The sequence below is a fragment of the Melanerpes formicivorus genome, unplaced genomic scaffold, assembly GCF_026170545.1.
Source record: "Melanerpes formicivorus ecotype bairdi unplaced genomic scaffold, bMelFor1.0.p_v2 SCAF_309, whole genome shotgun sequence".
NCBI lineage: Eukaryota > Metazoa > Chordata > Aves > Piciformes > Picidae > Melanerpes > Melanerpes formicivorus.
The window spans coordinates 82,618-96,269 of NW_027142661.1; the positions used below are offsets into that span (position 1 = coordinate 82,618).

Genomic DNA, 13,652 nt, shown 5'->3' on the forward strand with positions numbered 1-13,652 from the left:
AGAGACTTCTCCTGAGGGTGTCTGGAGCCAGGCCAAGGGGGAACGGTTTGAAACTGAGGCAGAGCAGGGTTAGGCTGGAGCTGAGGAAGAACTTCTTCAGTCCCAGGGTGGTGAGGCTCTGGCACAGGCTGCCCAGGGAGGCTGTGGCTGCCTCCTGCCTGGGGGTGTTCAAGGTCAGATTGAATGAGGCAGCTGAATCTACTTGTGAGGTGTCCCTGCCCATGGCAGGGGGTTGCAGTAGATGATCTCTAAGGTCCCTTCCAACCTGAGCCACTCTGTGTGTTGCTTTTTTTAGTGTGCCTCTCAAGATGCTCTTGCCCAGCTATAGTTGATGGTACCTCTCACTAAAGAGTGGCACCAGTTTCAGGACAGCTCCCTCTTATTCATTCATCCCTATAAAGTCTTTTCTGCTTGTGTCTTCCTTGTTGGCTTATACAGGCGGAGTTGTTTCTCTTTCACATGGAAGCTGTTCAGGCACTGGGGCTCACAAACCAGACCTACTTCATTTTGCAGGGCTTCACTACTCTTCAGGTCTTCACCTTTGAGGTCATTCTTCTGATGTTCCTAATCACAATGGCAGGGAACCTTCTCGTCATCATAGCTGCAAGCACTGACCCTGCCTTGCACACCCCCATGTACTATTTTCTCCAAAACCTGGCTTTCATTGAAATCTGCTTCACACTCAGCATAGTGCCCAGGATGCTCGTGGATTTGTTGCTGGAGAGAAAGGTCATCTCCTTCTTTGCCTGTGCCCTGCAGCTTTACCTTGTGCTGTCCCTCATCACTGCTGAGTGTTTCCTCCTGGGGGCGATGGCATACGATCGGTATGTGGCCATCTGCCAGCCCTTGCACTATGCCACGAGGATGAACAGGAGAGTGTGTCTGCAGCTGGTGGTGGCATGCTGGGTGGCTGGCATTCCGCCTTCACTAGGACTCACGAGCTGGCTCTTCAGCTACCCCTTCTGTGGCCCCAGGGAGATTGATCATTTCTTTTGTGATGTCACTCCTGTCCTGGCCCTGGCCTGCTCAGACACACACTTATTCCAGTACCTTCTCTTCATCACTACTGATATCATTATTTTTCTCCCATTTATCCTGACTGTGGCCTCTTACATCCGGATCATCCACACCATTGTCCAGATGCCTTCAGCTGAAAGAAGGCTCAAGGCCTTTCTGACCTGCCTGGCTCACCTGGTGGTGGTGGCACTCTTCTACTGCACGACTGGCTTGGTACATTTAAAGCCAAAGAGCAGTGTGATGGTGCACAGCAGGAAGCTGGTGGCCCTTTCTTACACGGTGGTAACCCCCATGCTGAACCCAATCATCTACAGCTTACGCAACAAAGAAATAAAGCATGCCCTAAGGAAGGCCCTTGGGAGCAAGGCTTCTCTGCCTTCACAGGCCCACTGACTGGCTGGAAAAAGGTTAAAAATCAAACAGTTAATGAATACTCAAAGGCTGTAAAGGGTCTGGACGTTTTAGAATCATAGAACTGTAGAGATTGGAAGAGACCTTTGAGATCATCGAGTCCAACCGCTCACCCAGAGCTCACAATGCCACCACTGCTGGCAAACCACTGCCACCAAACCACAGCCCTCAGCACCACATCCATGCAGCTTTTAAACACCTCCAGAGGTGGGGACTCCATCACCTTTTGTTGGAAAACACAGAGAAACATCTCTGCTCTGCACAACAAACAGCTTCGATGGCATGGAAGATATTAAATGTAATAATTGCTTGTGATGAGTAGATTTAATGTGCTCTATTTAATGTTACAGGGACTCCATAAACAGAAGGAAAAGCTTTTTCCCTGTGAGGGTGCTGGAGCCCTGGAGCAGACTGCCCAGAGAGATTGTGGAGTCTCCTTGTCTGGAGACTTTCCAAACCCACCTGGATGTGTTTCTGTCTGCCCTGCCCTGGGTGACCCTGTTCTGGCAGGGGGGGTTGGGCTGGATGATCTCTGGAGGACCCTTGCGAGCCCTGACATTCTGTGACTCTGTGCTTCTATGCTTCTGTGACATGGGGGTAGCCTGGTCCTGTGCCTTCAAGACTTTCTATTTGAACAGTGTCCGGTACTCCTCGACTCCCCTGCCCTGCAGAACAGGCTCCCGAGGGCCTCTGCCAATGAATCTCCAGAGCAGGGATCCTGGATGATGCAAAAGCACGTGATGCCACACAATCTTGGGGCAGCAGCGGCGTGCTGGACCCGTAACCCGTATGCTGCTGGCTGGAAGCGCCCCGCTGCTCGGTGCGGTATTTATTACACACGCACACGGCCTCACCTTGCGCCTCTGCCCCAGCAGCACCGCCCCTCCGTGCAGCACACAGCGCAGTTGGGCGTAGCGCGGGGCAGCGCGGTCAGTCCGGCCGGTTAGCTCAGTCGGTTAGAGCGTGGTGCTAATAACGCCAAGGTCGCGGGTTCGATCCCCGTACGGGCCAGATGAGACTTCCGTTTTACTGCCAGCCCGATAACGGCTGATGTCTGCAGTTCTTGTTTTGTACCTTCTGGGGACATTCTCCGACCCTGGCCAATCGTCCAAGACAGAATAACAGAAAGGTTCAACGGGGGCAGAGCTCAGCATCTCCAAGGCAAAAGCTCTCCCAGTCCCAGTGATTTACAGACTTGGGTGAACAGCAGTTTAAAACCCAAACCACACACACCAGAACGTACACCCAGACAGCCCAAGCAAAACACACCCACACTCCCCAATGCACCCCAAAACACATCCAAACACCCCAACACACTCCAAAACACCCCAACCAAAACACGCACACCGACACACCCCAAACAAAACACACACACACACCCCAACTCGCACCGAGGCGCCCCAGAACACCCCAACACACCCCAGAACACCCCAACCAAAACACGCACACCGACACACCCCAAACAAAACACACACACCCCCCAACACGTCTCCCCAAGCCATTTTTCTTCTATAAACATATTAAATAAGAAAATTCAGTTCTTTGCTTCCTGTTTCTTGCTGCCATATCATTTTGTGACTGGGGCCATTGGGGCTGTTTAACTGTCAAGCTTTCCCTTTCCCTCTGTCCTCCTGCTTTGTCTCGCTCAGCTCCGGTCACCCATCGTGCGGGGACCCGCAGCGCCCTTGCCGGGGCCGCGCCACCCGAGGGAGGCAAGCGAAAAAAACCGACAATAATAAAGCTACTAGCAGAGGATGGTTTCGATCCATCGACCTCTGGGTTATGGGCCCAGCACGCTTCCGCTGCGCCACTCTGCTCCTGTTTCGGTAGTTCGCTGCCTGCCTACAAGTACTCAAGATCATGCGGGGCGGTCCCCGTGCGGGCCCCGCCTGTGTCTCCTCACCCTTGAGGATGGCCCTTTGGGACAGCTCCGGCCTCCCCCCACGCATTCCCCACCCTTTCTCTGCCGATTTTGGTTGCTATTCGAGGACAGAGATCACTGCAGGCTGCAGGCCACAGCCAGCAGCACCCATCCAAAGGGTGAAGAGTTGTCAGAAAGCAGCTTTGCAGGGGAAGGGCAGCGACCAGTCACAGTCCAATGGGGCACCCCAGCTGGCACTGAGCACTGCCAGCCCTTCCCTGGGCTTCCCAGCAGTGTGGGCAGCAGGGGCAGGGAGGGGATTCTGCCCCTCTGCTGTCCTCTGCTCAGACCCCCCCTGCAGTTCTGGGGCAGCTCTGGAGCCCTCAGCACAGCAGACAGGGACCTGGTGGAGCCAGGCCAGAGGCCACAGCAGTGGTGGGAAGACTGGAAGCCCTCTGCTGTGAGGCTAGGCTGGGAGGGTTGGGCTTGGTCAGCCTGGAGAAGGGAAGGCTCCAGGGGGACTTTCTGGTGTCCTTTCAGGACAGATTTTGGGCAGGGCCTGTGGTGACAGGACAAGGGGTGATGGATTTAAACCAAAAGAGGAACATTTACATTAGATAGAATGAAGACTTTTATTACAGTGAGAGTGGTGAGACCCCAGCCCAATTTGCCCAGAGAGGTGGGAGATGCCCCATCCCTGGAACCATTCAGCATCAGATGGTTTGGGACGCTGAGCACCCTGCTCTAGTTGCAGATGTCCCTGCTGGCTGCAGGGAGTTGGATTAGATGACCTTGAAAGATCCTTTCCAGGCTACATCATTCTGTGCTTCTTATGCTGAAACACTCTAACAGCATCCCAAATGGGACCAAGCTGAGCACACAGAATACATCACAGCCACCACCACCCTCTGTCTGCTGCACTGGAGGGAAGGTCCCAGCTGCTGCTCAGCTCCCAGCTGAGTGCTTCTCGCACCAACTGGCCTCTGGGGAGAGGTTTGTCTTCCCCCCCACCCCGTGTCTCTGTATGTTGTTTATTTTTCCCTGTAATAAACATTTCTCCTTGGGGCTGATGTGTGCCACCAGCACAGGAATTCTTTGTGCCTGTGAACCTGGCTGGAGTCCAGCCCCAGCCACTGCCCCGGCAGCCCTGCCTGACCCCGAGACATCCCATCCCATTCCACATCCTGTCCTGCCCCTCCAGAGCGCCCCTGGCAGCAGCCTCAGGGGATCTTCAGCCCCCAGCACTGCCTAGCAGCCCAGGACCCCGCGGCTGAGGTGGGCCCCAGGGCGCCACCCCCCCGGGCAGACCTCAGCCACGGCACTGCATTCCAGCCCCACAGGAGCATCCCCATATCTGCAGCACCTGGAGGAAACTCATCATAGTATCATAGAATCAGTCAGGGTTGGAAGGGACCACAATGATCATCTAGTTCCAACCCCCCTGCCATGGGCAGGGACACCCCACACTAGAGCAGCCTGGCCACAGCCTCAGCCAGCCTGGGCTTAAACACCTCCAGGGACAGGGCCCCAACCACCTCCCTGGACAACCCATTCCAGGGCTTCACCACTCTCATGGGGAAGAACTTCCTCCTCACATCCAGCCTGAATCTCCCCACCTCCAGCTTCATTCCATTCCCCCTAGTCCTATCACTGCCTGAGATCCTGAGAAGTCCCTCCCCAGCCTTCCTGTAGCCCCCTTCAGATACTGGAAGGCCACAATTAAGTCACCTCGGAGCCTTCTCTTCTCCAGACTGAACAGCCCCAACTCCTTCAGTCTGTCCTCATAGCAGAGGTGCTCCAGCCCTCAGCTCATCCTGCTGGCCCTTCTCTGGACACCTTCCAGCACCTCCATATCACTCTTGGAATAGGGGCTCCAGAACTGGAGGCAGTACTCCAGGTGGGGTCTCATCAGAGTTGAGCAGAGGGGGATGTGGTGAAGAGGTTATTAAATTTATGAATATGAAATATGAATTATGAAAATATTATTTTTATTAATTATCAAACTATTAATAACCGATGAATCACCAACTTATATACATGTTCTAGTGCACATTTGTGAAATAGATTCCACAAGTGGCTTAGTGTTATGATTATAACTTAATTCAACTATCTATAAACCCTTTCTACATTTATATAACAAAGGGTGCAGTTCCACCGCTTAGCCACTAGATGGAGACTCGGCAGGACGCGGGCGGCTCCTGGCTGTACACGGCAATATTACAATCTTTCTGTGCGTCAGCGCTTACTCTGCTAGACGCGGATACTTTGAACTGAGTGCTAATGGATGGAAAGCACGTGAACAACATTCTATTCCCTTCAGACAACAGGGATCGGTCCTGGTCGGGGTCGGCCCGTGGTGTCGGTGCTCAAAGTCGACTCGCACGGCAGGGTGGGACGACGGTGGCCGGTAGGTGGGCTGGGACGACGCAGCAGCAGGCAAAGCTACAGGGGTCGGCCCAACCACTGCGGTTCTCCGGGCTGATGCAAACAGCCTCAGGGAGAGAATGCGGCTGCGTTAGGTGGCAGATTCTCGTTTACTGAGCTTAAAGGAGCAGCGGGACTCTCGGAGTGGTCCCGGGTTCGGTGCAGTATAGACACAAACAATGCCTTAGTCCTCCCTGAGATTTGCAGGGCTCAGAGCGGCACTCGGCGGCTCCTCTCCCGCTACGGCGGGGCTAGGCATACATGGACTCGGTATCAATCAAGTCCCTTCTCCCCGGCAACTGGGCAGATCTTACCCTCGGGGGTTTGGTCCAGTCCTCCGGTGGCACGGTGGGCTCTCCCGGTCGGTACGACTGGCTGTAGCGACGCTGAGCTCAGGCGTCGCTAAGGTCCTCCCTCTGGGCTTCTTAACGATGCAGATGCTTCCAGTATGCGTGCATGTATAACAGAAGCTAAATAATAATCTCAATGGCAAAGGCTGCAGCTCGAGAGTTACTCTCTCGAGCAAGCACAGAGACAAAGTGAATGAGGGGGCAACGTGTTTACCAACTGGGGTGATACTTATAGATTCCTCGAGGCTGGCTTTGACCAATGGGCACTCTCATAAGCAACTGGCTTCAGCCTATAGAAAGCGTGAAGCTAGAATTATGCCCATACTTGGTGTCAGCACGAGTGCTGCATGCGCTGGGTGCGTGCAGGCCTGGCTAATGCCTTGGCTTTTGTCTTCCTCCTGGAGGAGGGGGAACTTGCCCACATGCTGGGACAAGACTCAGTATCGGAGCATAATGTGCCTTCACCACAGGGGAGAATCACCTCCCTTGCCCTGCTGGCCACACTTCTGATGCAGCCCAGGATCTGCTTGGCTTTCTGGGCTGCAAGTGCACACTGAGAGCTCCTGGTGAGCTTCTCCTCCCCCAGCACCCCCAAGTCTCTCTCCTCAAGGCTGCTTTCCAGCCAGTCCCTGCCCAGCCTGGATTTGTGCCTGGGATTGCCTCGACCCAGCTGCAGGTCCCTGTACTTGGTCTTGTTGAACTTCATGAGGTTGGCTTGTGCCCACCTCTCCAGCCTGTCCAGGTCCCTCTGGATGGCCTCCCTTCCCTCCAGCATGTCTGCTGCACCACACAGCTTGGTGTCATCAGCAAACTTGCTGAGGGTGCACTCAATGCCACTGTCCATGGCACCCACAAAGATGTTGAGCAAGACAGGTCCCAGGACTGATCCCTGATCCTCCTTCTTACCCTGGTTCCTCCTTCTTACCCTTTTTGCAAATGGGGGCAATGTTTCCCTTTTTCCAGTCTGTGGGGACTGCCCCAGACTGCCATGACTTTTGGAATAGCATAGAGAGGGGTTTAGCAACCTCCTCTGCCAGTTCTCTCAGTACCCGTGGGTGTATCCCGTCGGGTCCCATGGACTTGAACACTTTCAGGTTCTTCAGGTGATCACCAACCTGATCTTCACTTACAATGGGCAGTTCTTCCTGCCCATCCCTGGCATTGTCTTCCATAACATCAGGAGTGTGGCTAGAGGCCCTTGCAGTGAAAACTGAGGTAAAGAAGTTATTGAGTACCTCAGCTTTTTCCTCATCACTTGTGACCATGTCACCAGTTTCCTTTCTGAGGGGGCCCACACCTTCCCTAATCTTCTTCTTCCCATTAATACACCTGTAGAAGTTCTTAGTGTTCCCTTTAACCTCCCTGGCTAGATTCAATTCAAACTCTGCTTTGGCTTTCCTAACCAGGTCTCTTGCTGCTCAGGCAGCTTCCTTATACCCCCCCTGTTCTAGCTGTCCTTCCCTCCACTGCCTGTAGAGTTTCCTTTTAAGTAGTAGTGTGTCCAGCAGCTCCTTGCCCATCCAGGCAGGCCTCCTAGCATTCTTACCTGCTTTTCTCTTTGTTGGTATACAGAGCTCCTGGACACAGAGGAGGTGGTCCTTGAATCCTGACCAGCTGTCCTGGGTCCCTCTTCCCTCCAGGGCTTTGTCCCAGGACACTTTGGCTATCAGATCCCTGAAGCAATCAAAGTCTGCACGCCTGAAGTCTGGGGTCCTAAGCTTAGAATACTTCCTCCTGATTGCCCTGAGGAGATTAAATTCAACTGCTTCATGGTCACTGCAGCCAAGGCTGTCTCTGAGCCTCACATTGCTTACCAGCCCTTCCCTGTTGGTGAGAAGAAGGTCCAGCATAGCACCTTTTCTTGTTGGTTCCTCTACCACTGGGAGGAGGAAGTTGTCTTCTATGCAGTCCAGGAACATCCTGGATTGCTGGAGCCTTGCTCTGTTGTCCCTCCAGCAGACATCCAGGTGGTTGAAATCCCCCATGAGGACCAGGGCTTGTGACCTGGAAGCCACTTCTATTTGCCTGTGGAGGGCCTCACCTGCTTGGATCTGCTGGTCAGGTGGCCTGTAGGAGACCCCCACAGGAATATCTCCTTCCCCTGTCCTGCCTTTAATTTTAACCCATACACTCTCAACTAGCTCATCATCCCTCCCCAGGTGGAGCTCCACTGATTCCAGCTGGTTATTGACATGAGGGCAACACCTCCTCCTCTCCTTCCCTGCCTATCCTTCCTAAAGAGCTTATACCCATCTATCCCTACATTCCAGTCATGGGAATCATCCCACCAAGTGTCAGTAACAGCCACTATGTCGTGGCATCCCAGCAGCACAGTGCCCTTAACTCATCCTGTTTGTTGCCCAAGCTGTGTGCGTTCTCACAGAAGCACTTCAGCTGGGCTGGCCCTGTCCTCCTCTTGTGCCAATTCCCCTTGGTTCCTCAGAATGTCCTGGTGGATCATTCGTGGCTTGCCTCAGGGCAGCAAGTTGAGAGCCCTTACCAGCTCTCCATCCCTCTGCCTCTGGTGAGCTGCCCCTCTGTTTGTCACCAGCCAGCAGGAGACTATTAACCCCTTCCCCCCTCAAACCTAGTTTAAAGCCCTATCAATGAGCCCTGCCAATTCCTGCCCCAGGATCCTCTCCAGGAAATGGGTCTGGTCTGCATATTGGGCCCTCTGCTCCCTTCAGTAGGGACACAATCTCAAGCTGTGCCAGAGGAAGTTTAGGCTGGAGGTGAGGAGAAAGTTCTTCACAGAGAGAGTCATTCGTCATTGGGATGTGCTGCCCAGGGAGGTGGTGGAGTCCCCATGCCTGGAGGTGTTCAAGAGGGCATTGGATGTGGCACTTGGTGCCATGGTCTAGTCATGAGGTCTGTGGTGACAGGTTGGACTCGATGGTCTTTGAGGTCTCTTATAACCTTTGTGATACTGTGAGTCTCCTATAACGATGACCCTAGGAGGTTTCTTTTCTGGGTAAGTTTTGATGGCTGGCCTGAGGCAACCTGTCAGTGGTGCAGCTTCTGACCTTCTTGAGTCCTCATCCTCACCTATGACCTGTTCCTCCTGCAGAGCCCTTTACCTGTCACTGGTGCAGCTTCTGACCTTCTTGAGTCCTCATCCTCACCCATGACCTGTTCCTCCTGCAGAGCCTCATCCCTGTTCTGTAACTGCACTGCAGGCAGTGTGCTGCTCACAGTAGCAGACTTTCTCCCTTTGCATTTCTTCCGTCGGGCAGAGCCCTGTTCCCATCGGCCCTGCTCATGTGGGTTACTGCAGGGAGGCTGAGAGGCTTGCTGATGGGAGGGTATCAAACTCCCTGTTCCACTAAGAGTTACCTACCCCCTGTTCTGCTTTTGAAGAGGTTAGATTACGGGAATAGTCAGTTTTCCTTTTGCTGTCTCTTACAGCTCTTAGCCTTTCCTCCTCTTCTTTTAGCTCAGCCACCCTGCTCTTCAGAGCCCTGATCTGCTCACACCTAACACAGGAGTTGTTCCTTCCATCCTCCATAGCGAGTGCCAGGTTCCAGCACTCACTGCAGCCTGAACATCTGCATGCTTGTGAGTGGTCTCTGTTTGGGTGCCCACTGTTCTTCTGTCAGCCTTTGCTGTAGCAGTAACCATCTTGCAGTGACCACCCTCTCCACCCGGCGGGTGTGTTTTCTCCTCTGTCAGTGAGCAGCCTGAGCTGAGCTGAGCTGAGCTCCTCGAGCTGCCTCCTCTCCTCAGCCACACGCTGGGCTCTGTTTGGTTGGCACGGTTTCCATGGCAACCCCTCCCCCTGCTACGGCACTGCCCTCAGGCACATAGCAACCTGAGCCTGCTGCCCCTCTTCAGGAGGTGCTGAGCTGCCAGCCCCCTCCCACCTGAAAAGCAAGGGAAGCAAAGCCCAAAGCAAGGGAAGCAAAGCCAAAAGCAAGGGAAGCAAAGCCAAAAGCAAGCTCCCAGAGCTGAGCTCCTCACGCTGCCTCCTCTCCTCAGCCACACGCTGGGCTCTGTTTGGTTGGCGCACGGTTTCCTCGCCCCTCAGCGAGGCTGCAGGGGCACTGGGAGGCCCTGAAGCCAAGGGCAGTCCACTGTTCTCACACCATCCACCAGGCAGCCACAGCCCAACAGAGAGCAGCCAGGCTGGGCAGCACAGCACAGAGCCCCTGAGGGGAAGGTCTGCAAAAGCTCCAAAGCAGCACCAGCTCCAGGGGTGCCTCACCTGCTGCAGGTGTTTTGAAGGACCAGGTGTGTTGGGTTTGTGTCTGGTGGGGTTGTGGTAGTAGAGAAAGGATGACTGCTGTGGAGTCCTGTAAGAAACCTGGAGAAGTTCCCCCAGCTCCAAGCCAAGCCCACCTCTGGACAAGATCAAGCCCATTAGTACCTCTGCAGTCACTATGCAAGAGGTGAAAACCTGCTGGACAGGTGTCCCAGGGGAGCACTCTTGTTTGGGAGGCAAGGGGTATGTAAGAAAGAGAACCACACTGAGGAGCACCCTGAAGCAGCCAGGTCCCCTCAGCCCTTGGTGAGATGTCAGCCTGAGCCCCTGCAGCCCTCAGACACCAACAGTGGAGCAGAATCCTGCCTGCAGCCCATGGAGGACCCCATACTGGAGCAAGGGACTGATGCTGAAGGCTGTGACTCTGAGGGAAGTCCCTGCTGAGTAGCTCACCACTGGGAGGGGCCCATCTCTGGCTGGAGAGCCTGCCCTACAGCAACAGGCTGGGAGGGCTGGGGCTGTTCAGCATGGAGAGGGGAAGGCTCCAGGGAGACCTCAGAGTGGCATTTCAGTATCTGAAGGTGCTACAGGCAGGCTGGGCAGGGACTGCTCAGGAGGGGCTGTGGGGACAGGACCAGGGGCAGTGGTTTGGAACTGGAGCAGGGCAGAGTTAGGTTGGACACCAGGAGGGAGTTGTGCAGAGTGAGGGAGGGGAGACACTGGCACAGGCTGCCCAGGGCGGTGCTTGAGGCCCTGTCCCTGCAGCCATTCAAGGTCAGCCTGGCTGTATCCCTGGGCAGCCTGCTCCAGCTGGAGCTGTCCCTGCTGCATGAAGGGGACTGAACCAGGTGACATTTAGGGGTCCTTTCTATGAACCACATTGATTATCTGTTCCAGTGTTGAAGGCTCCGTATCTGGACACAGTGCTCCAGGTGAGGTCTCACCAGATGACCAACCTCAGCAGTACTCACCTTGTAATCCAGGCAGCCAGCCTCTGCCGCTGTAAGTGGCACAACCATGGCCAGAAAGAGTTTAGAAGAGGCAGCCCAGAAGCATGCCTGCTTGGGAAGGTGATCAGCCGCGGGCAGCTCACAGGCGGCAGGGCTGAGCCGCAGGGCTGAGCCGCACGGCTGCCGGCACCAAGAGAGCCTCCTGGCTGGAGCGCAGAGAGCGGCACCTGCCGGGGGCAGCCAGCAGGGAGCAGGAGCCTCTGTGGCAGCTTGGGCAAAACATAGTGGTCAAGTGGAATATATGTATTTAACAACAATCAAACCCCCAAACTTATCTCAGCTGCCTGAAGGGATCCAGCCATGGTAGCAACTCAGCTACAGGCTACTAGAAAGAACAGTAGGTACCCAGACAGAGCCGGTGCACAAGCACACAGCTGCCCAGGCTGCCAGCTGCAGAGAGTGCTGGGGCCTGGCACTTGGAATGGAGGGGGAAGGAGACAACACCTGTGTGAGGTGTGAGCAGGTGAATTATCTCCTCAATCTGATGGCCGAGCTAAAGGATGAAGTATCTAGGCTCAGGACTATAAAGGAACGTGAAAGGGAGTTAGGTATGTGGGAGCAGGGTTTACAAACCCCCCCAGCTGAGGGAGGCTACCCCAGAAACAGGGGGGGATGGGTACAGGTCCCTGTTAGGGGAAGCATGGGGAATCCATCAGGCCCTCTTCACCTCCTCCCTTCCCCTTGCACACTAAGTATGAGACCCTGCAGGCCGAGGGCAATGTGGATGAGAAGGCAGAAGAGGACCTTCTAAGGGGATGCCTAAAGCACATCACTCCCCACCAATCATCAGGGCTAGTGCCATAAGGAAAAGGAGGAAGGTAATTGTTCTTGGAGACTCTCCCCTGAGGGGAACAGAGGGTCCTATATGTTGTCCCAACCCATCCCACAGGGAAGTCTGCTGCCTGCCTGGGTAAGGGACATCACCAGGAGCCTACCGAAGCTAATCCAGCCTCTGACTATTACCCATTGCTGGTGATCCAAGCTGGCAGTGATGAGATTGATGAGAAGGGCACCAGGACGGTCAAAAAGGAATTCAAGGCCCTCAGACAACTGATTGATGGGGCAGGAGAGCAAGTGGTGTTCTGCTCAGTTCCCTCAGTGGCAGGGGAGTATACTGAGAGGAAGAGGAGAACCCATGCCATCAACAAATGGCTCAAGGGATGGTGCCAGCAGCAGAATTTTGGGTTCTTTGGTTCTTTGATCAAGGGGCAACTTTTACTGCACCTGACCTGCTGGACCTTGATGGGGTGAATCTATTTAGAAGGGGCAAGAGGGCTCTAGCACTAGAGTGGGCAGGCCTCATTGGGAGGGCTTTAAACTATGTCTGAAGGGAGTGGGTGGTGAAACCAGTCTCTCTGCTGAGGAGAGAGAGGGACATAAACTAGAGTTAGATGAGAAATCAGCAGCCCAGCTGCAGTGCATGTACACCAACACACACAGCATGGGGAACAAACAAGAGGAGCTGGGAGTCTTGGTTCACCAGGAAAGCTGTGATGTAGTTGCCATGACAGAAACATGGTGGGATGATTCACATGACTGCAGCACTGCACTGGGGGGTTACAGGCTCTTAAGGAGAGACAGGCAAGGGTGAAGGAGGGGTGGCCCTGTACATTAGGGAATCTCTTGATGCCTCAGAACTTGAGGTAGAGGATGAAAGGGTTGACATCCTGTGGGTTAAAACCAGAGGGAGGCCTAACACAACAGACATCCTGATTGGAGTCTGTTACAGAGCACCCAAACAGGACGAGGAGGCGGATGAAATATTCTATAAGCAACTGGAGGCTGTCTCAAGATCATCAGATCTTGTCCTTATGGGTGACTTTAACCTGCCAGACAGCTGCTGGGAACTTAACTCAGCAGAGAGGAGGCAGCCCAGGAGGTTCCTAGAGCATATGGAGGATAGCTTCCTGATGCAGCTGTTAAGTGAGCCTACCAGGGGGCAGGCTCTGCTTGATCTGCTGTCCTCAAATAGAGAAGAGCAGGAGATTGAACACATCCAAGTGGCCAGGTTATACACATTGGCCACAACAACCCCATGCAGAGCTACAGGCTGGGGTCAGGGTGACTGGATTGCAGCCAGGCAGAAAGGGACCTGGGGGTGCTGGTTGACAGCTGCCTGAACATGAGCCAGCAGTGTGCCCAGGGGGCCAAGAAGGCCAAGGGCATCCTGGCCTAGCATCAGGAAGAGTGTGGCCAGCAGGAGCAGGGAAGTCATTGTGCCCTGTGCTCAGCACTGGTTAGGCTACACCTTGAGTCCTGGGTCCAGTTCTGGGGCCCTCAGTTTAGGAAGGACATTGAGAGACTTGAAGGTGTCCAGAGAAGGGCAACAAGGCTGGGGAGAGGCCTTGAGCACACCCCTGTGAGGAAAGGCTGAGGGAGCT

The 13,652-nt window shown here is 54.5% G+C and overlaps 1 protein-coding gene and 2 non-coding genes across 3 annotated transcripts; 2 read left to right on the top strand and 1 right to left on the bottom strand.

Annotated features, from left to right (window-relative positions):
- Nucleotides 1-459: 459 nt before the first annotated feature.
- LOC137459018 (olfactory receptor 10A7-like) lies at nucleotides 460-12,522 on the top strand. The gene is made up of 4 exons (XM_068170282.1): nucleotides 460-1,383; nucleotides 5,845-5,857; nucleotides 10,360-10,422; nucleotides 12,161-12,522. Exons 1-4 carry the CDS (start codon nucleotides 460-462, stop codon nucleotides 12,520-12,522), a joined length of 1,362 nt encoding a protein of 453 aa, XP_068026383.1.
- Nucleotides 2,366-2,439, top strand: TRNAI-AAU (transfer RNA isoleucine (anticodon AAU)). Its single transcript has one exon. It is a non-coding gene; the product is annotated as a tRNA-Ile (tRNA).
- TRNAM-CAU (transfer RNA methionine (anticodon CAU)) lies at nucleotides 3,174-3,245 on the bottom strand. Its single transcript has one exon. It is a non-coding gene; the product is annotated as a tRNA-Met (tRNA).
- Nucleotides 12,523-13,652: the final 1,130 nt, after the last annotated feature.